A 22,260-nucleotide genomic window follows, 5' to 3' on the forward strand; every position below is an offset into this window, starting at 1 on the left:
TTGTTGATAATTTCAGAGGTTTGCTGGTTATATACTTTCTTTGAAGCTCTTACGTTCAAACCACAGCCTTTCTTTATAACAGAGAGTTATAGCGTAGCTCGATCCGCTACCATGATCTGCTTCCGCGAGGCGCCACTGCGCGTGCGCAGAACACTATGGGGGGGGGGGGGGGGGGGGCAGATGGCGCCACGTGCCCTTCAGCTGCGTGCACGCCTGCCCTATCGGGACCTATCAGAGCGTACGCAATGGTGACCCACTGAAGCGGATTGCGGCATAGGATCGCGCTATGCTATAACTCTCTAATATTCAGTATTTCCAAGCGGAGCGTACCAGTACCTTTTCCCGATATGCTAAACCATTCGTGTATCGCGCATTCCGTGTTAATTTTGTTAAGGTTACCACTGATTGCCTGCACTCAAAAATCATTCTAGAGACCGATTTGCCAGTACTCGTGCCAGGTCCGAAGTATTTGTTGGTTGGTTTAGGGTGTTTAGCCTCCCGAAGCAACTCAAGGACTCAAGCGGCATATCTCTATTTATCCCGATATCACTGACTCGTTTAAGTGCTCCTTTTTCAGTATTCGTTTCCTGTTTCCTTTTTAAATCTACGTTATTTTTCAATGCGAAATAAGAATAAAGGTGCCTATCAACCGCGCTCTATTAAAACATGGCTCAGAACCGTTGTACGTGAAGCTTCCATCGTCGAGAGGGTTCTTCGCCCCCGAAGAAATGCAACACCGACACTCTGATCATTCGATACTGTCTATTCGCATCTCGCCGAAAGAGTACTACACATCTACCCTTGAAGGGAAGGTGAGAGCAATGGCATGCACCTGCAGCGGTAATGAGGATAACTGAAAGTTAAGGACAAAACAGCGCACGTTTTTATTTTGCCTATACCTTTTATATTTTTATTCTTCCAGTAAGTGTAATTTTCATGGCGTACGAGCACTAAAGCCAGGCTCCACATTTTAAGACACGGCGAATACGTAATTTTAGACCACTAAAGACACTGACATTCTTCGAGGGTGCAATGCGAATGGGGTGTAGTTGAAGCCCTCGGTTTAAGATAAGCAACAATGCTCGTTTAAATAAATGCAGTCCTGTCAGTACGCATACCCACGTTGGATTCTCTTGGAAGTTGCAAAAACTAGCGGCTATAATAATGCTTATTTTCTCATCTTTACATTGAGACCAGCACTAAGTAGTAAGCTATGAGCGGCTGCAACGGAAGACTAAGACTGGCTTATGGATGACGCTGGCTCTATATTGTGCTGCAGCTTATTTCAAATCAAACTGTCGAATGTATTCTAAGGGAACTGCAAATATAGTGTCTTTAAAAGCGGAAAGTAAGCGCTTTCTGCTGCGTGGTTCTGAACACGCAGTATCTTGCCACGTCGGCCAATAAAGGTCACGTCGGCACATCATAGCACCAAAGCATAACTAAAGTGGGCTCTTCGGGCAGTATTTATTAAAAGCCAGTCCAAGTCGTTCTTAGCGTCATATTGCAACTACTAAAAAAGCGCGACAATCTTGGTGCCTACATGTGCAGAATGTGGCACACGTGCATTACTAAAACCAGTCACATGCTGTCATACCCCGAGATTCGCTCTATCATAAAAGTATCGGCTGCTTATTATATCCTTCCTTATTATTCAGACTGTTTTTTTTATCCTTGCAGCAGCAAAAGGTACCAATTATAAGAAGCCCCGGCGACGCCGCTCTACCGCTTTTGAGGAGCAGTGTTGTGCTTCGAGCCTTCGCTAAAGGTACAGAGAATCCACTTGTTCCAGACAAAGCTGCTGTAAGTTTACCTTTGCTTTTTCAGATCAAGAGATTCTGCCTTGATTATTACTGTGCCGGTCGTACGAACACCGCGTGCCTATTAGTGTTCATGCCTATTAAAAATCAACGGTTGACGCAGCCCTATAATTAGTCATTTCAGTTCACGCCACATCACTCTTCAATTCACTTAGTAAAAATAGGCTGCGTTTGAAAGTGAGCTATGTTAGACTCATTGTGGGTCTTTTTCTCCCGTCTGGAAAACAAAGCTTAATTTTGTAATTTACGCACACATTTCGAGAAAACCTTAGATTCTGAGCCTCCAAGACAAGCAGAAGCAAAGACCAGCTCACGGGCTCCCCTTTCGATCTGGAGAAATCCGCTGCTAAAGAGGAATTTCATTTCTTCCAGTCCTGCACATGCACGCTCTCACAACGTCATTTGAGAACTCTTTTATAGCGAAAGCTTTACTGGCCGCGAACTTGCGATTTCGCCGTGGCGGCACTCCGAGGAGGCACATGACGTCACAACGCGCGCCTCGCCGCCAATATTTCTCTCTCTCCCTAGTCACTACTGCGCATGCGCCACTAGTAGCACCGAGCCACAGGTGTTCCGCCGCTGCGCAGCGCCGCGCCTTTCCTCAAAATCCAACTTTCAATTTTCAGTTTTCTCCTTCTTCTTTCCCTCCCTCCTTTATTCCTTCCTTTACGGCGCAGTTCGGGTGTCCACCGAGATATGTCAGACGGTTACTGTGACATTTCCTTCCTTCAAAAAACCAAACAAAACAAGTGAGCCGACTGCGTTCATATTGGCGTTGACAACTTTGCAAACGCTGTTCATTTTCACGAAAGGAAAGACGCACAACCGGCTCCGTGGGTCAGTGGAGACCTCAATCTCGCTTTCATGTACGTGGCGTTGGTGGTTGGTTTTTTGAGAAAACGAAATGGCGCAGTATCTGTCTCATATATCATTGTACACCTGAACCGCGCCGTACGAGAAGATATAAAGGAGGGAGTGAAAGAAGAAAGAAAGAGGTGCCGTAGTGGAAGGCTCCGGAATAATTTCGACCACCTGGGAATCTTTAACGTGCACTGACATCGCACAGCACACGGGCGCCATTAGCGTTTTGCCGCGGTGGCTGCGTTTTTAGGGAGGCAAAACGCTAAAGGCGCCCGTGTGCTGTGCGATGTCAGTGTCCAACTGCAAAAGCCTGCTTTGATTGCGTTCCGCACACTGGATAGGCAGCGCCCACTCCCTGCCACCCTGGGAGGTGGCATGCATTTAGTGGTTGATCGCGAGAGATTGATCACCAAATGAACGCTGTGGCCCAGCTATTGCAGCAATGGCGTATGTCAGCCACAACGCTGTCAGCGCTAATACATTCAGTCCACATCTCTCTCTCACCACCGCCACATGTGTCAAAGCACGAATGAGGCGTCCGCATATCCAGGAAGCCAGTTATGCGCCCTTCCTTTCATCAAAGCCATCGCCGTCTAGAACATTGTCAACTCCAACGCCAATGAACACAGTGAATGCCGACATCTTTCGCTTTGTATATCGTGAATTAGCTGAGCTAATCTGCGTTAATTTTTTTTTATACAATTTTACAAAACTAGGCAAGAAGTCCTAGTTGTCTAGGCTATAGCCTGCCGTTGCCTTCATTGTTGTGTATGAACGCATATTTAGCAATTTTAAGACAATACAAAGCAACCTCATCCTGTGGGAAAATGTTCTCACCAAATATTACCATGACACTGCATCGCTTGGTTTTCTTTTGCAGTAACTTAAGCAGTGGAGTTGAACAAGCAAATGTGGGGATAGCTTTTCAAATGCAGAATGCATGCAAGGGAAACTAATGACCGGTGTAGGGTAACCGGTTGGATTCCTCGAAAACGTAACCGTAGGGAGCAGAGGGCTGTATTCGGGAGGGCGAATCAGTCTGAGAAGTTTTGGGGGATGTTGATGGTGGCAAGGGCGGTGCCAATTGGAAGGTTATAGAGGAAAGACGTTGTTCCTGCGGTGTTTTACTGCAGCAGTTGATGATAATAATGTTAATGGTGCGTCTTATAAGAGCTGTCCCCGACGGCTTCTGTCGGCAAGGTTTTTGAGAGAAATTCACAGAAATCACGAAAAGTGTCCGCTATTCGCACTTCCACCTGATGCCAAGAGACAATATTACCCCCGTTAATCTGAGCAATAAGGAATATTATAGACTGGGAAACTGGCGTGCCCAGGGATATTTTAATTGGGCTTAAATAGCTCGGGTAATACTGAGAGCATGAGGCCGTAGTTGAAAGGAGACGTTAATTTATCGAGGGTGGTAATGAGGAAAATGCGTGTTTCGACCGCCTCTGTGTCATGACTCATCCATCACATCGCTTAGCGAGCGCTCGTTAATGGGCTCATACATCACACGTTGTGACATAAGAACTCCCGAAGGGCTCATACAAGAAATGCAATCCTCAGGTGCTAGATCAAGTGGCACCAAATTAGACTGCATATTTTGATATTATTTCCAGGAATCGTTATGTTTCCTTTCGCACCGAATCGGTGGCCTTGTGGTAGAGCATTCGCCTCGCATTTGGGAGCTGCTTGGTTGGGTCCTCAGTGTAGCCGTGGGCCCACCGGTTTTCTAGAAGGTTTCCCCCGGCCTGGTGCTCGGCTTTCATGGGGTGAAATGCTTGGGAAAAGGGTCTTCGACCAAACCGTTGGTCGACGGCGGAACCACAGTCATGGCCTAGAGGCTTGGGCGTTCGCCTCGGCTGCGGGAGGTGGTTGGTTCGAGACTCGCCGCCAGCAACCCATCGGCAATAATGGGTACAAGGCAATGGGTACAAGCGCTTTGAAGAGGCTCCGAAAACCGGGCTACCTCCTTACGGGGGCAAAACCAGTTTCGCACACTCAGCCTGCAAAGGTGGTTAGTGTGAACTTGTATGGAGCTTGAACTCTTCACTGCGAAGTTAAGAGTTCAAGCGCGCACGTATTTAAGGTTCGAAACAAATATTCGTTTCCGATTATGTGACTGTGTGTAAATCGAGAACAATGAGGTCTCCCTTTAAAGGTAAAGCTTTACTAGCCTCATCGAGCCAAGGTCACCGGCGCGGTACATTTGACCTTCAAGTTGAGGATTGGAGCTGTGTTAGCCACGTGATGTACCACGTGACTCGCCGCAGCTGCAGCCGCACGCCATCTCGCCAGCTGAGTCCACGTGACTAGCCAGCGTGTTTCTCCCTTCGCATTATAGTTCCCAACCTAGAAATAGAGCAAGTACCTGTGACGTAAATACTTCGACATGCTGAAGATGGTTGACGCTCAGTCTGTTATTCTTTGATTTACAGGTTAGCTGGAAAACCCTGTTGTGCTAATTTATTGAACTTTTAAACAATAAAAAGCCTTGCTATTTCTCCCCGAAGAAGGCTACTTGAGTGGCACCAAAAATAAAAACACCTCACAGTTTTGTTTCCTGAAGCCAATTAAGCTTAGAATGATAACACTCTCTTAGGCTGCTTCTACGCCATTTAAGAAACGATCTAAAAAATTGTGTTCTCCACAGACGAGCCTACTGCCACGTGACTTCTGTGCACTAAACAAGCAATCCTCAGTAAGCAAGACAATGATATCTCCGAGGTGCTTCGCTGTAATGACAGTTGTATGGTGCGCCTGGATCCCTGGGAGCAGTGAGTTTTTGTTTATTATTTTTATCCATCTAAATGCTTTCCCGCAGCTCATATGCAACCGCACCTGCGTGTTTTCAGACGAAAAAAGGAATTGTGGCATACTTAAGGCTGATAAAAAGTCAATGTTCAGACGCGAATCGCTCGTATGGCGTGCGATATACTTGCCAGGTCAAAAAATCAGTACGGATAGAAAAATGTGCAACATTTCTTTTTAGAAAAAATGCTCCTCTGTTCCTTTCCTGAGTTGATCAACTATGCGCAAGCACTATAGTAAGCTTAAAATTCTGGAAAAAAAATTATAAGACTGTGTTTTCAAGTCTGAGAACCATTAAGTAGATCCATCAGCCATAAACATTTTTTGTACAGACGCATCACTCTCTAAATTAGCAATAAAACTTTTTGTAGGACACATACACAACGTAATAATAGCCGGAACACATGGACGCGTAACAGATTTCTGCTGGGTACCAACTCGTGTTAGAATCAGTGGAAACAAGAGAGCTGATGTATGTGCCGCACTAGGTCATAGCAGTAAAATAAAGCAAGCAAACATACCGCATGAACGCTGCATGACATTTGTAGACAGTGAGCTGGAAGCTGGTCTCTATTTTTTTTTTTGCGCTGCACTACTCTTACTTAAGGCGAAACATCGACTAGCACACACTAAGATTTTGATAGATCATCTGATACCCCTGTCACACGGCCACTTTCGATCACTGAACTAGATCTGGATCGAGATTTTCGAGCACGCTCGAAACATTCGGTGCTACACGGGCATTTTCAATGCTCATTGAGAAGTTTCCCACATGTGTGTTAGGTGGCGCCAAATGTTCCGCCGAGAGTCATAACATGGCGATGTCCGGCAACACTGCAGTCGGGGGCAGCGGCAGCCAAATCCGTAGCCAAATTGGTACATCTGCGTATCTGCGTCAGGTTTCTAAACTTCGTGGCACACCTCACCTGCTGTGCGATGGAACCCGTGGGTCCGCAACGCCTCCGCGATTTCTGCATAGACTGCGGCGTTTCTCTTCTGGCGCTTCAAATCATTTAGGCGGTCCTGCCAGCAGTCGATGTGAGCGGCTGTCTCGCGCTCGCTCCACAGTTTGCGCGCCGACGAGCAGGAGGACGCCATCTTTGCTTACACTGACAGCGAAGCTTGGAGCATGTTGTAGAGATTATGCTCATATGTTTGCATATAAGCAGGCATAGTACCTGAAAAAGGTTCTGTGTTACATTTTAATCAATTACAACAACAACAATTGTGGTTTTGTTTTGTTAACTTGTGTTTATCTTTATAGCTTCATGAGAGCGAGAGTGCTTTCGATTGTGCTTGGAACCTCAAGCACTCTTGTAGAATCGGCATCTAGTCAAGCGGGATCGAGCTCGATTGCGCTTGAAAGTGGCCGTGTGACAACCGTCGATCTGCATTGAGTTCGATGAGCATTGACTCAATGAGGATCGAAAGTGTCCCTGTGACAGGGGTATAACACCTAGCGCCCTCGAGGGCTTTGAAGGGATTTCGATTCCTCAAGTCCACTAGTGTTTGCTTTGAAGCAGAAATAAAATGAACATTTCAAGTGTATCCCCTACCCGAAATTCAGCATCAGAATAAAATGCTATGCAGGAAAGATTAACTAGATAAAAAAAAATTGAAAAAAAAATGTAGAAGTTTGCAAACATGTGCATTTTCGCATTTACAGTAAATTACTAGTGGACGGATGCCGCAACAGCACTGAACTATTACAAGTTGAAGTATAAAAACGCCGCTTTTCGCGGAGAGTAGGAATGTCTCACCTGTGTTCGTTATGAGGTACTTTCCTTTCTGCATAAAGATCAACGTTGTGCAAAAAAAAAATTAAACTGTTAACTGGTCAGGAGCTCTGTCCTTGTTCTGTTCTCGCTGCGCATTCGGGCATCAAGCAGCAAGTGATTAACCAACCATCGTGTCGATCACGGATCTCCGAAAAACAAATGGTTGCCACTTGAAGTAATGCAAATCAAAGACTTTATCCCAACTTTCCTCAAGTTTCTGCTCTTCTTTCCAGTGCGTGATATGCGTTCCTGCTCTGAAGCCTTTCACATAACGGTTCTTGCGTTTAGTTGTATAGGATAACGAAGTTTAGTACATAAAACAAGTACACTAACACTCCGGTTGTCAACAGAAATCAAACATACTTATCTTTTATTCCACCGGTTGTAGTTAATTTTATCTTCTTTTAGACTATAATCATGTACGTCCTCAAAGCTTTCATTTCTGTTCAAGGTTCGAAAGAAACTGCAGAATATTCAAGAGAACCTGATGACGTGCGGGCACAAAGGGTAAGCCTGGCACTTAAATACTTTACTTTGGCCTTGACCTGCTCGACTGCTCAACAGCAATAACTTTCTTCATACCCAGCAATTCTTAGCAAAAGCAATTTTGAATGGGAAACCATTTATGAACGCAGTTTTTTTCTTATAATGTAAGATTTCAGTATAACAATAAACATATCTGCAGATCCCCCGACGGCAATCTTGAATTTTTTTTCTATTAACATTTTTGCTATCGTCAAGAGCGTTCCCCATTGGTTTTCTATGGCAATCTCAACTTTTCGATCCGATGGCTGGAAACACTTTAAACGAAAGATTTTTCTATATATCAAAAGATTCGGCCATCACCTTCAATACTACCGTAAAGATATCTTACAAATTTCAAATTTTCAAAATTTCTGTCCAAAATTGCTGGGCATGTATGGCGCACACGTGTAGAACCAATTGTTCGTATTGACGAAGTTTCACATACATACAAAAACAACAAGGCTGATGCCACGTCAACTCTTCAAATCCAAGACAAGAATAAAAACTTGTGAGAACGTGGACTGCATAAGCACAAAGAGATCTCAACAATGGAGACAACACGAGCAGAAAAGAACAGCTTATTTAACAACCATTTCAACCTCATTTCACTGCAGCAGTGAATCCCGTCACAGCACCGCAAAATGTGACGATGTTATAGAAAAAAAGCAATGCTTGCAGTTGTCGTCGAGACTGTGCGGCTGTTTCTGTAGCTTTTAGAGCCCGTGAGAGTCAGGTGCGCCGCATTTATGATTAAGTAAGCAAAGGATCAAGGTGCAAAACGGGAAGTTTAATAAGCTTCTAGAGGCCTCTTAACAAAAAAGTACTTCTATAGGAAGTGAGCTCCCCGCGGAAAATAGCAGACTTGCTGCCTGCGCTGGCTACATTTTTCCGCCTATGCGGCAAGGTCTTCGTCACGAGGAAGCTGCCATGCTCAGTCGCGGATACATCAGCATGGTATCCTTAAAATGCTAAAAAAGAACATTTTTTTAGACTTCAGCGTCTAAGAATACTTCAGGCCGTTTACCACGCGGCACCTGTTCAGTGTTTTAGGTTCGGGGTTGTTTTAGTTTTATAGCAGTGGTTCCGTACAGTACCAAGAGGATTTTTTCGTTTAAGTGAGTTCAAGTTAAACAAAATGAAAGCACATCAAATGCAAGCATACACGGTTACAGAATTGCCTTTACACGATTTTTTTTTCAATCTTCTCACGCAGCTGCTCAGAAAAGATGGTGAGCCTCTGATGTTACTCTGGGGTGGAGACATTCCGAAAGCGTTCGGCAACCGTACGTGTTGGAAAAGTACAAAAACTGGATGGGGACCTAGAGGTATGATGGTGCATTCCCTCGAGTCGTCATGCATTGGGGAGGTGAGTACGAAATCATGTTCAGCACGGTTGCGGTTTTAATAAATATTGCAAGCAAAGCTGTCTGCATTGCCAATTTTCTGGTTCCGACAGTATAATCGGATGCAACCCCTAAAGGACTAATTTTTTTTTTAATTCCGTCGGCCATGACGTCTCGGCCTAGCACATTGCACCTGCCAGTAGCCTACTCAGCACTCACTCCCTTTCCAAATGAGTCTACTCTTGCATATAGGTCCTAATAATGCTGTTCTTTATAGCAAGAAAAATTACAGCATTGCACTTAAGTCAGCTGAAGAGCGGAAATGCGAAAGCCTTTCCCTTTCACCTCTTTCTCCCTTCGTTTTTCATTTTTAAAATTCATATTCTTCGAAATTTTGTTTTAGTTGTTCTTCATTTTTGCATTTATTTATTTTATTTTATTAATTTTATTTTTAATACTAAGTAAGCCTTCTAACGCATTTACATCGTTTTTGATCGAATCAGTCACCCAAAACCTGCTTCAAACACAGACTTTGTTCATTAATTTAGTTTTATTATTCATTGCCTAAACTTATGCATATATGACGATGGGTAACAAAATTGAGGAGTTCGATTGACTCCTCCAAGCGACACCGGTTCCCAGGCTCTGCGTTAAAATGCACCTACGCCGCTACGTTCCACATTTAGTGACCTTTAGGGACGGTGTGCACCAAGCGGCGAGTTTCAGGCAGTCATAGTGAAGCCCTGCCTGCCAACCTCATGATGGTCGAACTCGCGACTTCGTAACGGCAGCTTCGTTCAGCTTGGCGTCTTCAATGCACAGAAGCTTCACTACTGGGCAAAGACCTCTCAAATTAGCCCGGCCCTATGCCAGGTGCAGCCATCTGATCTCTTCAAACTTAATCTCATCCGTCCCTCTAACTTTCTGCCCCCCCCCCATGCTACGCTTTCCCTCTCGGAATCAGTCCAGTCCATTACCGTTGACGAACCGACCTTGCCTTCGCATTGCATGTCATGCCCAAGCCCATTTCTTTTGGATTTCGACTAGGATGTCATTAACCCCGGTTTTCTCCCTGACACAGTCTGCTTTCTTCTGTCTTTACCTATCATTTTACCTACACTTATCTTTTTGCTTTCCATAACTCACTTCCTTGTCCTCAATTTAAGTTCAACCCTTAGGTTAGCTCCCAAGTTTCTGCCCCATGAGTGAGCACCGGCGAAATACAGCTGTTGAGTGGTGAGAGATATTGGTAAGCTGCCAATCATGATCTGAGAGTTCTGTCAAATTCGCTTCGCCCCACTCTTATTCGTCTAGTTATTTAATACTCGTGATCAGGATCTGCGGTCATTAGCTGCCTGAAGTAGGCGTATTTCTTTGCCACTTCAGTGCCTCGCTACCTGCTGTAAACTGCTGTTCCTTTCCGAAACTGTTAAGCATTACTTCGGTTTTAACGCGACAGCGTTAAGGTTCCCAATCTGCAGAAAATCTTGCGTCGTTCTCGTCGGCGACGTCGGCGTTGTGAGCGGAAAATGCCCGCAGAAGCAACCGGGTCAGCCACCTAGGTCACGTGACCTTGTGGCGTCGCAGTTGCGTCAGTGATTGGTCGCTCGGGAAGAGCAACCTGTGTCGCACACGCCCCACCAGTGGCAGAACCTGCCATCGCAAAGCAGCGGCACATCGCTTAACCGCCCCACCACTCCGCCAGGAGGGATCTATGAGCATGAAGTCGAGTATATCAACTCCGCGTATGTGGGCATTAATTAACCCATTACGCTATCGTTTCATGCCCTTAAGGCGGATCTTGAGCGTCCCCAACAGTTTCATGCATATTAATTTTTGGGTCCACTGCTCTGCTTTGCCTCCCTACTTCATTGAACATGCTCTGCAATTCATCCCTGAATTACTTATCAAGCGAATGTCAACAGCGAATCTCAAAGCTTCTTCAAGCACACGATGAACAGCACTGGAAAGATTTCATCTCCCTCTCTAACACCTTTCCATATTGGGATCTTATTAGTTCCTGGACAACTATGGTGGCTATGCAGCCCCTATAGATACCTTCCAGTATTTTTAAACATGGGTCCTCTACACCCTGATCCTACAATGTCTCCATGACTGCTGAGTCAAATTCTTCCTCGTAATGCATGAAGGCTGTATGTAGGGGTTGGTTATAATCAGCGCATTTGTCTAGCACCTGATTGAGAGTGTGAAGATTGTCTATTGTCAAGTAGCTTTTAAGAAGGCCTGCCTGTTCATTTGGTTGACGAAAGTCTAAGGTTGTCCTGACTCTATTGGCGATAACCTTAGCAAATACTTTGTAGGCAACTTTTCAGCGCTTCATGGATAAGGTTCTCGGGCATCTCAGTGGTCCATGGTCCTTGCTTACCTCGACGAGACGATACTGTCGTACAGGCTACGTTCGAAGAACACCAGCGCCGACTGCACATCGTGCTCGAAGCGCTGACTTCTGCCAGCCTGTGCCTCACGCCTAAAAAGCGCTTCTTTGCCTTTGGTGAGGTCACCCACCCTGGTCAAGTAATGAACAGGCATAGCATTAAGGCCGAACCCGAGGAACTGCTTTGCTCTGGCTAGCCATGTAACCGTCTCCTGGACCCCGTCAAGCTGCTTACCTAGGCATAATTTTAAAGCGAAAGCCTTTAATGGCTCATACTCCCGGTCGAGCCTATGTCCGTCCGTTACATCGCCAACCAAAAAATCACGACAACGGAAGTGACGTCATACCGTCCGTCCGTCCATTACGCTCTTCAACTCGATAAAAAAAAATCTTTGGCCACGACTGGATTGAAACAACCATCCTTCCGTTCCGCAGCCGAGCGTGCAAACGACTACGCTACTTCCTGCCAACGCATGTGTAGCTCTCCTTGCCTACGGCGCTGGAGAGTGTTTGCAGAAAGGCGTCAAATAAAACGGATGCCTCCCAAACGCCCTCCTGTGTCTCCAGCATTTAAGATTCACAAACAATTGTGTACTTAATTAACATCTTAACCACACATTAGTGACACAAGCAGCAACACCGTGCTAAAGGTTTTCCCCTCACCGCACTTTAGGTCAGCAAAGTTCCCCCCTGAATTTTTTTAAGTACCTCCAACAGTCAGACATTTGTGGATTGTTCCCTCCTTGCTTGCTTCCTTCTCTGTTGTAAATGCGAGGTTATCTTGGGGCTAAGTCTTCCTAGAGTAAAGATAATCAGCATTCCCGAACATGCAATACATCATTCCATCCGATCATCAATCGAGTTTTCCCCAACTTTTCCACTCCTGTATGGCCGACTGTATCGTAACCTGGATAGTGAATTAAACGGATTTTCATGGAGATCTCTAATGCGCTCTTCATACTTTCTTCGATAAAATATTCCTATCCCAGTAGCTGAGGAGAAAGCGAAACCTACATTGTTAATAGCCAGCATCTCCGGACGTCGCAGTCACCTTTTAAAACGTGTTAAGGCCAACCTCAGAAGATGTGTACAGTAGTAATTTCATTTCACCACTGAAGAACAGAACAAACACTCAGTTCGCCAAAAATATTCTAGTGTCAAAGTCGCAAACATAAAAGTACAGACACAGAAATCAAAACTACATTTCGATACACAGCAACTGCTGCTTCTTAATGGTCTCGGCGCGCGTGCAGCCGCATGTTAGTTCTAACAGCTCTTAACGCTCTGGGCTCCCTTTACTACCGGAAGCGTTAACAACTGGTCGTCGTAACCACGTGTGTTCAAAACCGATGCTACCGCCACTGGTGAAACTTCTAGCAATCGCACCTTTTTGCTTTTCTCTTTATTTACGTCTGTACATAAATTATGCAGCGTTCTTCCCCGCTATTGTGGAAGCTGAGCAGGTGAAAAGGAGCACAAAAGTAGACAAGCCGGGCGGCTCGCCGATTTTTCTACCTACTGACGTGATCGTATAACTATCGAAAATCGCAGTACTTATCACATTCTTATATTCTCTGCATGTTTAACCTGCTTTGGACCATGATATGTGGAGGGATATATCTCGCATAAGAAATTAAAGCACAGTTGTTAGATGAAACTGTTTGTTTTAAACTTTTCTTGCGATAATAAAAAAAGTACATGTTTAATATATGACAGTAAGAGAATGTTCACTCTTCATATTTCAGTCTTCAAGTCAACCTGAAGATGCGCAGTACGTATTTCCGTTAACGTTGTTGTTTTATACAAACTTCTTATTGCCAGGGTATTGGCAAATTTTCCTAGGATAGTTACATCCATGCCTATGGCAGTTTTTGCTATAGATGGGATGGCAATCCATGCCCGATAAAATGGGCGTATCTTGACAATCAGTTACAGAGAGCTCCAGTGATCGTCTGTTTTTTTTTTTTTTCAAAAGATTCTACATCGTCGCGGCAGTTAGTTTTGCTAAACAACGCGATCCTTATCACGCCTTATTTAGCCCGTGCCTGAAAGTTTTCGAAATGTTGGCGAGTACCCTGAGGCTTCCCCACCCTTGTTCGCTTTGTGTGTGGCTTATTTCATCAGAATATATTCAGGTAAAGCGAATCAGAATTCTCTAGGTTCTAGATTTCATGGGTTTGCAAACAAGTATTGATAATATAAAATTGCTTTGTTCTCTGTTCCGCTCGATCACACTTCCCGACACCCATGCGTTACGCCAGGTACGTACCTTATCGCCAATATAATGAGGTGCGACTGATTCCATTAAAATAAATCTGTTTTTCAGGTTTATTGACATTAAAGTAATCAAACGCATTTGCCGCCCTAGCAGGCTCCATGTACTTCGCAACTGCAGCTGAATAGACAGCCTTCCTCGCGTTAAATGGCGTCCCAGTCACCCCAGTATGACATTCAAATTGGGGTATTGCTCAAAAATAAAAATCAAGCTGAACGGACCACAGACATTGCGAAAAGACTTGAAATTAAGCTGTAAGCTGCGCAGCGAGCTATAGAAGTCGAAAACAATGTGTGTAAGTTTAAAGACAAGAAACGCGCAGAGTAGGTCGGGGAACGAGCGCTAGTCACTGATATCATGGCTGATATCAAGTAGAAAGGGCCGTGGGTAGGGCATGCAACGAAAAGGAAAGATAACCAGTTGTTTCTTAGTGTAACGGGATGGATTCCAAGAGAAGGTAAGCGTAGCGGGGTCCGCCAGAGTGCGAAATCTGCGGATGAGAGATGACTACGAAAGGGGCCTAAGCCTTACGTGGACCTAGTTGGGCTGGTGGGGATGATGACGATTACTGTACAGTGACTTTGCATTTAGAATTTATCGGAAGGAAGAAGAACATGTGCACTAGAGAACAAAAGGTAAAAAAAATTGGAGGAGACACGTAAGCTCCGTCTTTAGGGTATGACGCTATAGCGTGGAGGGTTAATTTCCATATATGGGAATTCTCGAGTTCAGATTCATTATCTACTTTACATTGATTGGTCCCTTGATGTCCTCATGCACCTCCTGGCGCACCGGTGCAGAGGTTAAGCGATGCGCCCCTTCCCTGCGATGACAGGTGCTGCCACCGGTGGGCCTTGTGCTACCCAGGTTGTTCTTCCCGTGCGACCAATCATTAATTTAACTGCCACCTGCCACGGTGATCAGTTTGCTCACTATCCAGTGGACAGGTTGTCGTAATACTGCAAGGTGACGTGATTTAGGTGGCGCACCTAGTATGGTTCTCCGGGTATTTTTCGCTCACAACGCCCACGACGCTGGATTTTCTGCTGAGCTGCTGAGCGGGATGCTTAAAGCTCTCGTGTTAAAATATCAACACAGATTATTAAGCTTACTTGTTCATTCATTTTAGTAACAGGCCAACAAGTCGTAATGCGAGACATGAGATCATATATATATATACTCGAAAAAGGCTGGTCCTCCAGCCGAAACGTCGTGAATTAAATCCTGTTATGTTTCTTCAATTTTTGGTGATTTTATATATATATATATATATATATATATATATATATATATATATATATATATATATATATATATATATATATATATATATATATATATATATATATATATATTCAAGAACAATGAAAGCCCGCGAAGGTCAAAAACATACCAGGGAAAAGCGTGCTCCGCGCACCCGAACGCGCCACAGTTACAGCGCTCTCATCCGTGCATTGTAAAAAAAACACCGCTCGGTTCGCGCCTTTCGTGCTGCACACGACAGAGGTTCGCGTTGTGCTTTGTTCCAAGATAAGCGCCAGTGGGTTCGGGTGGCAGTTGAAAGAAAGCCGGCTCCCGTTTCTGCTTCGATAATTGCGCTCTCACGCTAGCACACTGCACAATGCGTCACCAGCCGCCGCCGGTAACGTCAGAGCCGAGCGAAGATAGAAGCCCTTCCTCGTAAGCGAAGAGAAGACGCGGCGCTGGCAATGTTTTTTACAAATCACGGATGAGAACGCTGTAATCGAGGCGCATTCTGGCGCACCGAGAGCGCTGTCACTTTTTTTTTTTAAACTTCGCGGGCTATCATTTTTCCCGAATAAAAACGGCCAAGCTGAGGCAATCGCGTTGGAAGTGCCTGGGTTGGGCAATATTTGTGGAGCTCCTACTTTCCTATTGACACCTGAACGTTTCAAGCTATATTTTTTTTAAAAATAAATAATTTATCTCCAATGATTACTCAAGTAGGACGATAACAAAAATTGGTACTGTAACTTCAGATAAACCTTAACAACATCCACGCAATTTCAGTTCTGAAGCGCAAAATACCGGACAACGGACAGAGTCCGTCTGGGAAGAAGAAGACCTAGTGGGTGGCTACGTGCCTGCTTCTAGGTCTGTTTTCGCTTTTCGCTGTCTTCTCGCGTGTGGCGTGGGTCGGACAGTGCCCTCCGTGAGACCGAATGCTGACGACACCCCTGAGGAGAAATTCCCGGCACGGCGGGCGCATTCTCAAGTAATAAAACCCAACCGGAACCCTCAGGGGCAAGCTAGGCTTAGCTCGGCGCTGCCGAGCGAGGCCGCGCTACGCGTCTGCATGGATTCTGCGTTGTCGACGACGGCTACGCGGATGCCCGCTGTGTTGCCACCTGACGCAGCCTCCACGTCCACGCAATCGTCAGCGCCTCTGGGCCTCCAGCCTGCGCCGTCTTCCGATGCTACGACTTTGGCCTGTGACATGGACTGCTCTACCGCCTTCGTGCCCGTGGCACTCCCTCAAGAAACTATGCCTGTCGCGCCAGTTCAGTATTCCCACCAAGGGCCGTCACCAGCGTCTGAGCCTCCTCCACAGATGCCTCCCGTGAGTCAAGGCTTTCTTCCGCCTGCTGCGAACTCGTTCCGCGTTACCATCAAGCCTACATTGCGCTTTGATATGACTGCCATCCCTGCCCGGAATGTTCAAGCCACAATTGACCATGCCCTTGGCTCTTCGAACTACTGCGGGTTTGTCGTCCATCGCCCATCGAACACCATCACGGTAAACTTGTCATCCTTGATGGACGCCCAGAAACTTTGCGCAGTTACGCGGATCCACCTGGATGACAGCAAGCATGTCCCGGTGCAAATATATTTTGCATCTGGTCCTGACACACTCCGCTGCATGGTTTATCATGTCGACAGCACGAGCCCTCCCGAGGAGGTGCGCGCAAATATTCGCTGCTCAACTCATGTTGTACTGCAAGCACGGCCTATGGGTCGCCGGGGCTCATACCTGCTCATCCTGCAAGGCCCGTTGACTCTCCCGAAGTACCTTACCTACTACGGTGCGATCGTCAAACCACAGCCCTTCCGACCTCGTCGCATTTTTTGCTATCACTGCCACAAAGAAGGACATTGCAAAATGCCTGCCCTAATCCAGCAGCTGTGGCCGACATGAATGAACCAACAGCTCCTTGTGCCCTGTGCAAATCGCCGGACCATGACATTCGCTCCCCCGCTTGTCCAAAGAAGAAGCAAGCGAAGAAGTTTCACAAGTCGCCTGCAAAAATGGATGTTCCTACAAGTAATCGCTTTGCAGCTCTCGCATTCGACGACAACGACTTCCCTGAACTTCCTTTATCTGAGCCTGCTGCTCACCATACATCTCCTCGCCAGCGTACATATGCACAAGCGGCTCACCTTCCCGGATCAAATGGTACGCCAAAACGTCCAGTGCATCCATCACATGTGGATACCACAGATGAAGACACAGCTTTAGACAATGCAATCGCGGAGGCTCGCCGCCGACTAGACGAACTCACCCAGCGCCGGGAACAGCGTCGTTCTCACTCCTCTCGAAGAATTCTAATAACTCGGGAGCAGTCATCAGAGGAATCACCTCGAGTAAGCACTGGGCCACAATCAGGTGCCGACCACCTGTTAGCCGTGACTACCCCGACAGTGGATAAGATATTAGCGCTGATGAAGCAGGTGACATCCCTCATCGTGGAAGCTCTTCGGCTTCGTCATGGATAGCGCATCATCATCGGTGGTGGTGCAGTGGAACTGTCGAGGTTTCGCTAATAAGGCCTCTGAAGTGAACATCCGCCTTCGCGACGGAAAGCTGAGGGCATGGACGTTCCTACTGCAAGAGCATATTGCACTCCCACGCCTTTCAGGTTTCTGCGCATACCATTCACCATCTATCCCTGATCGCCGTTGCACCGCCTCCTCCCTCAGCCCAGGTAAATCTGCAATTTATATTCACAGTTCAGTTCCACACACACCGCTCGACCTTTCACGGTGGTGCAACACACGTCAAGAGGTTGTCGCCCTTCTCGTAAAACCTGCACGCACACCCCTTATTCTAGTTTCTTTTTATAGTCGTCCTGGCTCCGCATCTCCCAATCTGGGATGGGTTCGTTTTCTACGTTCTACCAACTCGGGTATCCCTATTCTAGTTGGTGGTGACTTCAACGGCGCACACACTGCGTGGGGTTACCCATCGGATTCCTCAAGGGGTTCATACATCCAAGGGAGCTTTTCAGATCATTCCTTTCAACTTTTAAACCACCCGAATACTTCTACCCGCCCACGAGGTAGCCCGTATTCACCTGATTTGACTTGGTGGTTAGGCCCCAGTAACCCTCGTTGGGCTGTTGATTCTGATACTTGGGGTAGCGATCACAGCCCTATTTTTATCTCCCTCACGCCTACGCGTCTACGGAAAATACGCCGCACTGTACGAATAACATCATGGGACTCTGTACGCGCAGACAATCATTTATCTACATTCAACCCCTCTTCAGCATTGTCTACTCTATCTGCTGTTCTCGCTACTCACACTATTACCACTACTGTAAATGAAGACGACCCAAACCCGGACATACATCTCTTGAATCTGTGGGCTCTTCGTCGCCAGGCGGATCTTTACGCTACTCGTCACCCCGATGACCCATCGGCTCTTCCTACTCTTCACCGCGCTACCGCACGGGCGCGGCGCTATGCAAAGCGGCTAGGCAGGCAACGCTGGGCTGCATGGTGTGTCCGCCTGTCCTCTACGCAGGGCAATCGACATCTTTGGAGAGTGTTTCACGCCATGGAGCGCCCTTCTCAGGTTGCAGATTACACAGAGAGCATTCGCCTCGCGCTAAATGTGGATGAGGACACATTTGCACAACAAGCGGCCCGTCAATTTTTTTCCAAACCATGACTGCAGCGCTACGTCTCCACCTGACTTATCGGTAACAGAGCCCCCCGATGGGATTACTTCTGACCTCACCATGGCAGAGCTGCTGGCCTCCATTGACCGTTTAAAAACTACTACTACTCCCGGGCACGACGGCATATCTAACTCCTTATTCCGTAACTTGGAAGGGAGGGCTTTGGAAACCCTACTTGATACTTTTAACGAAGTGTGGCTTTCTGGTGTCATGCCGGGAGACTGGAAGCATTCTATTGTGGTTCCAATACCCAAGTCAGGTCAGCCTCCAGTATCTCTCTCGGCCCTTCGTCCAATTTCCCTTACCCCTACCATCTGCAAGCTTTATGAAAACATTCTAGCCGCACGCTTATCATGGTGGCTGGAATCCCATGATTGTTACCCAGATTCCCAAATTGGTTTCCGCCCACAAATTGGAACGGAGGACGGCCTTGCTACTTTGGCTGCTGACGTGCTTGACCACTCTCTACAGAGTCACCTTGTACGAAGCGTAATCGCTACAGACATAACAAAGGCATATGATAACATCCTTCACTCTGCCATTCTTGCCTCCCTTCAAACTCTTGGTCTCCCTCACCGGTTCCTGCTCTCCATTTACGCCTTTTTAGCAAATCGAACCTTCAGCGTGCGTGTCCACGGAAAGCCCTTTGGTAATTTCACTTCCAATAGAGGAGTGCCGCAGGGCTCCGTTCTCACCCCCACATTATTTAATGTGGCTTTAATTCCTCTTGTTAGAGGCCTAGAGACCCTCCCTTCTATCCGCGTGCTTGCATATGCCGATGATATCACCTTGTGGTGCTGTCATCCAGATGCGTATATTCATCAGTCGGTCCTTCAACACGCGCTGGATGTATTGACATCTCACCTCCCACCTCTGGGTCTAACACTCTCTCCTACTAAATCATGTTTCATTCGAATTGGAAATAAAGCCGCCTTACGGAAAGCTCCCCCTTTAAATTTTACGGTACATAATTCTCTGATTCCTCAGGTAGAAACTGTTCATATTCTTGGTCTTCTCCTCCATACATCTGGGACTGGCACCCCGTGGCTGACAGCCACCCGTAAATCGGCTCACGCTACTCTAGGTCTGATTCGTCGCATAGCTATGCGCTCTGGTGGCGCACGTGCTCATACGGCCCGCCAGCTTGTGCGCTCTATCCTTCAGCCACGGATAGTATATCAGGCTCAATTTCAACGTCTCACCCGCAGACAGTGGGACTCCCTTGAAGCTATCAATCGTGAGGCTATGCGCGTCATAACATATCTGCCTCGTTTAACACCCATACCTGTGCCACAGGAGTTCGCCCAACTTAACACACTCAGTGAAATCATCGACCAACGGGTGGCAAATAGAGCTCGAAAACAGTCTCTCAAACTTCATCGTTTAAAGACACTTCCACCGTGGTCCTATTGCCAGCTCACTGACAATCGCCCCACTGTTTCCCTGTCGGTATCAGCAGCGTATCTGCCCGAAGGGTGCATATTATACACGGATTCATCTCATTTTGCAGAGAGGGGAGTTACTGCTGTGTATAGTCCATCTCATCCGCATCTCAACTCTCGCGCGACGTATACTGCGGATACGTGCACTCCCCTGGCATTGGAACTTCAAGTCATTTACAATGCCATTGCTTCCCTTCCGCTCGTTCCAACATTCAATACAGTTCACATTTACACCGACTCCCGCGCCGCCCTTAAACAGCTGAAGGCTGTTCGACGAACGTTCCAGATTTCACAATCTATTCATGTGCTCTGCGCAAAGTATCCATGTCCTGTGCGCATACACTGGATTCTCGGCCATGCCCAGGATCCACATAACATTCAAGCGGATGCTATGACTCATCTTCATACATTACACGATCCGCCACCTTCCCCTCTTCCCTCAGATCCGTTCCTGTCCCACGTTTCCGATTCCGAAGTTCTGCGCCAGCGAACACGCGCCCTAATTCCTCCGTGTTCGCACCCTCTCCCCCGTAGTCTTACTCGGCAGGAGGAGGTATCCGTGCGCCGGATTCGGGCAGGGACGGCTCTGACACCATCTGTCCGTCATCGGTGGCGTGCCAAAGATCTGCCACTACCTGACAGGTGCCCTCACTGTGGCGCTGCACCGGACATATGTGATGTGCGGCACTTGTTGTGGACGTGCCCAGCGACGGCTGCTATCAGAAAACGGCTCCTCAGGGAGGTGGGCCTGCGGTGGAACCGCGAAAGTGACTTCGTGAAGTGGACAATGGACAACCGTTTCATTAACAACCTCTGCGACTACCTCAGCGCAACGGTTCTTCACTCCTTCTTTTAACTTTCAATTCCGTGCATTCCTTCCCCCCTTTCCTTTTTCAACTTATGCCTCATGGCACACTTCTCGAATAAAAAAAAAAGATTAAGGGACACAAAAAACAGGTTCACGAGCGCTTTTTTGTCCCTTACTCTGTCCGTCGTCCGGTATTTTGCGCTTCCTAGTTTACAACATGCATCACCAACTAGCCCGGCAGCTTGCTCTCCTGAACATCAGTTCTGAAGAACGCTTAGGTTACTTTTTTTTCAAATCATGGTCCAAGTTAGCTTGGACACTTTGTGTGTATATATATATATATATATATATATATATATATATATATATATATATATATATATATATATATATATATAGAAAAAAAGTAACCTTATATATATATATATATATATATATATATATATATATATATATATATATATATATATATATATATATATATATATATATATATATATACACAAAGTGTCCAAGCTAACTTGGACCATGATTTGAAAAAAAAGTAACCTAAGCGTTCTTCAGAACTGATGTTCAGGAGAGCAAGCTGCCGGGCTAGTTGGTGATGCATGTTGTAAACTAGGAAGCGCAAAATACCGGACGACGGACAGAGTAAGGGACACAAAAAAGCGCTCGTGAACCTGTTTTTTGAGTCCCTTACTTTTTTTTATGTGTATATATATATATATATATATATATATATATATATATATATATATATATATATATATATATATAATATATATATATATATTCTTGAGAAAGGACAGGCTCTGTCCGAAACGTCGACTCAAAATAAATCTATGGCTAAATGAAGCGTTTCCAACTTTGAATTTTTTCCTCTAGCAACCAAATACGTTTATCTTTCTCTCTCTCTCTCTCTCTCTCTCTCTCTCGATATATATATATATATATATATATATATATATATATATATATATATATATATATATATATATATATATATAAAGGTACGAAAATAAATTTATCTAAATTATAACGCTGCAATGATGTTCAAAATGTATGTTAAGAAACTGCGCTAAATGTGGTGAACCCTGAAAAAGCCATTTGCAATTATAAAGAGGAAGGAATTTGAACATGGGTGCCTATAGTCATTAAATCCACTCGTACGTTCAGATCTGTACGTGTCCGCTTTATGCATGCCATTTTTAGTGGTTCTCACCAAAGCAAACCAGCAAGAACTAGAAAGTGATTTGAATCTATGTAATGGGAATTCCCTT

The 22,260-nt window shown here is 45.9% G+C and overlaps 1 protein-coding gene across 1 annotated transcript in view; it reads left to right on the plus strand.

Moving 5' to 3' along the window:
* The first annotated feature begins 1,776 nt into the window (after positions 1–1,776).
* Positions 1,777–22,260, plus strand: part of LOC144110869 (uncharacterized) — a 28,882-nt gene continuing 8,398 nt past the window's right edge. Inside the window, exons 1-5 of the mRNA XM_077643941.1 lie at positions 1,777–1,803; positions 5,335–5,458; positions 7,722–7,777; positions 9,009–9,161; positions 13,279–13,304. Of these exons, the coding sequence (XP_077500067.1) occupies positions 5,395–5,458; positions 7,722–7,777; positions 9,009–9,161; positions 13,279–13,304 (299 nt within the window). The 5' untranslated portion in view covers positions 1,777–1,803; positions 5,335–5,394. The remainder of the gene's footprint in view (positions 1,804–5,334; positions 5,459–7,721; positions 7,778–9,008; positions 9,162–13,278; positions 13,305–22,260) is intronic.

Source organism: Amblyomma americanum, chromosome 11 (genome assembly GCF_052857255.1).
Source record: "Amblyomma americanum isolate KBUSLIRL-KWMA chromosome 11, ASM5285725v1, whole genome shotgun sequence".
NCBI classification, from domain to species: domain Eukaryota; kingdom Metazoa; phylum Arthropoda; class Arachnida; order Ixodida; family Ixodidae; genus Amblyomma; species Amblyomma americanum.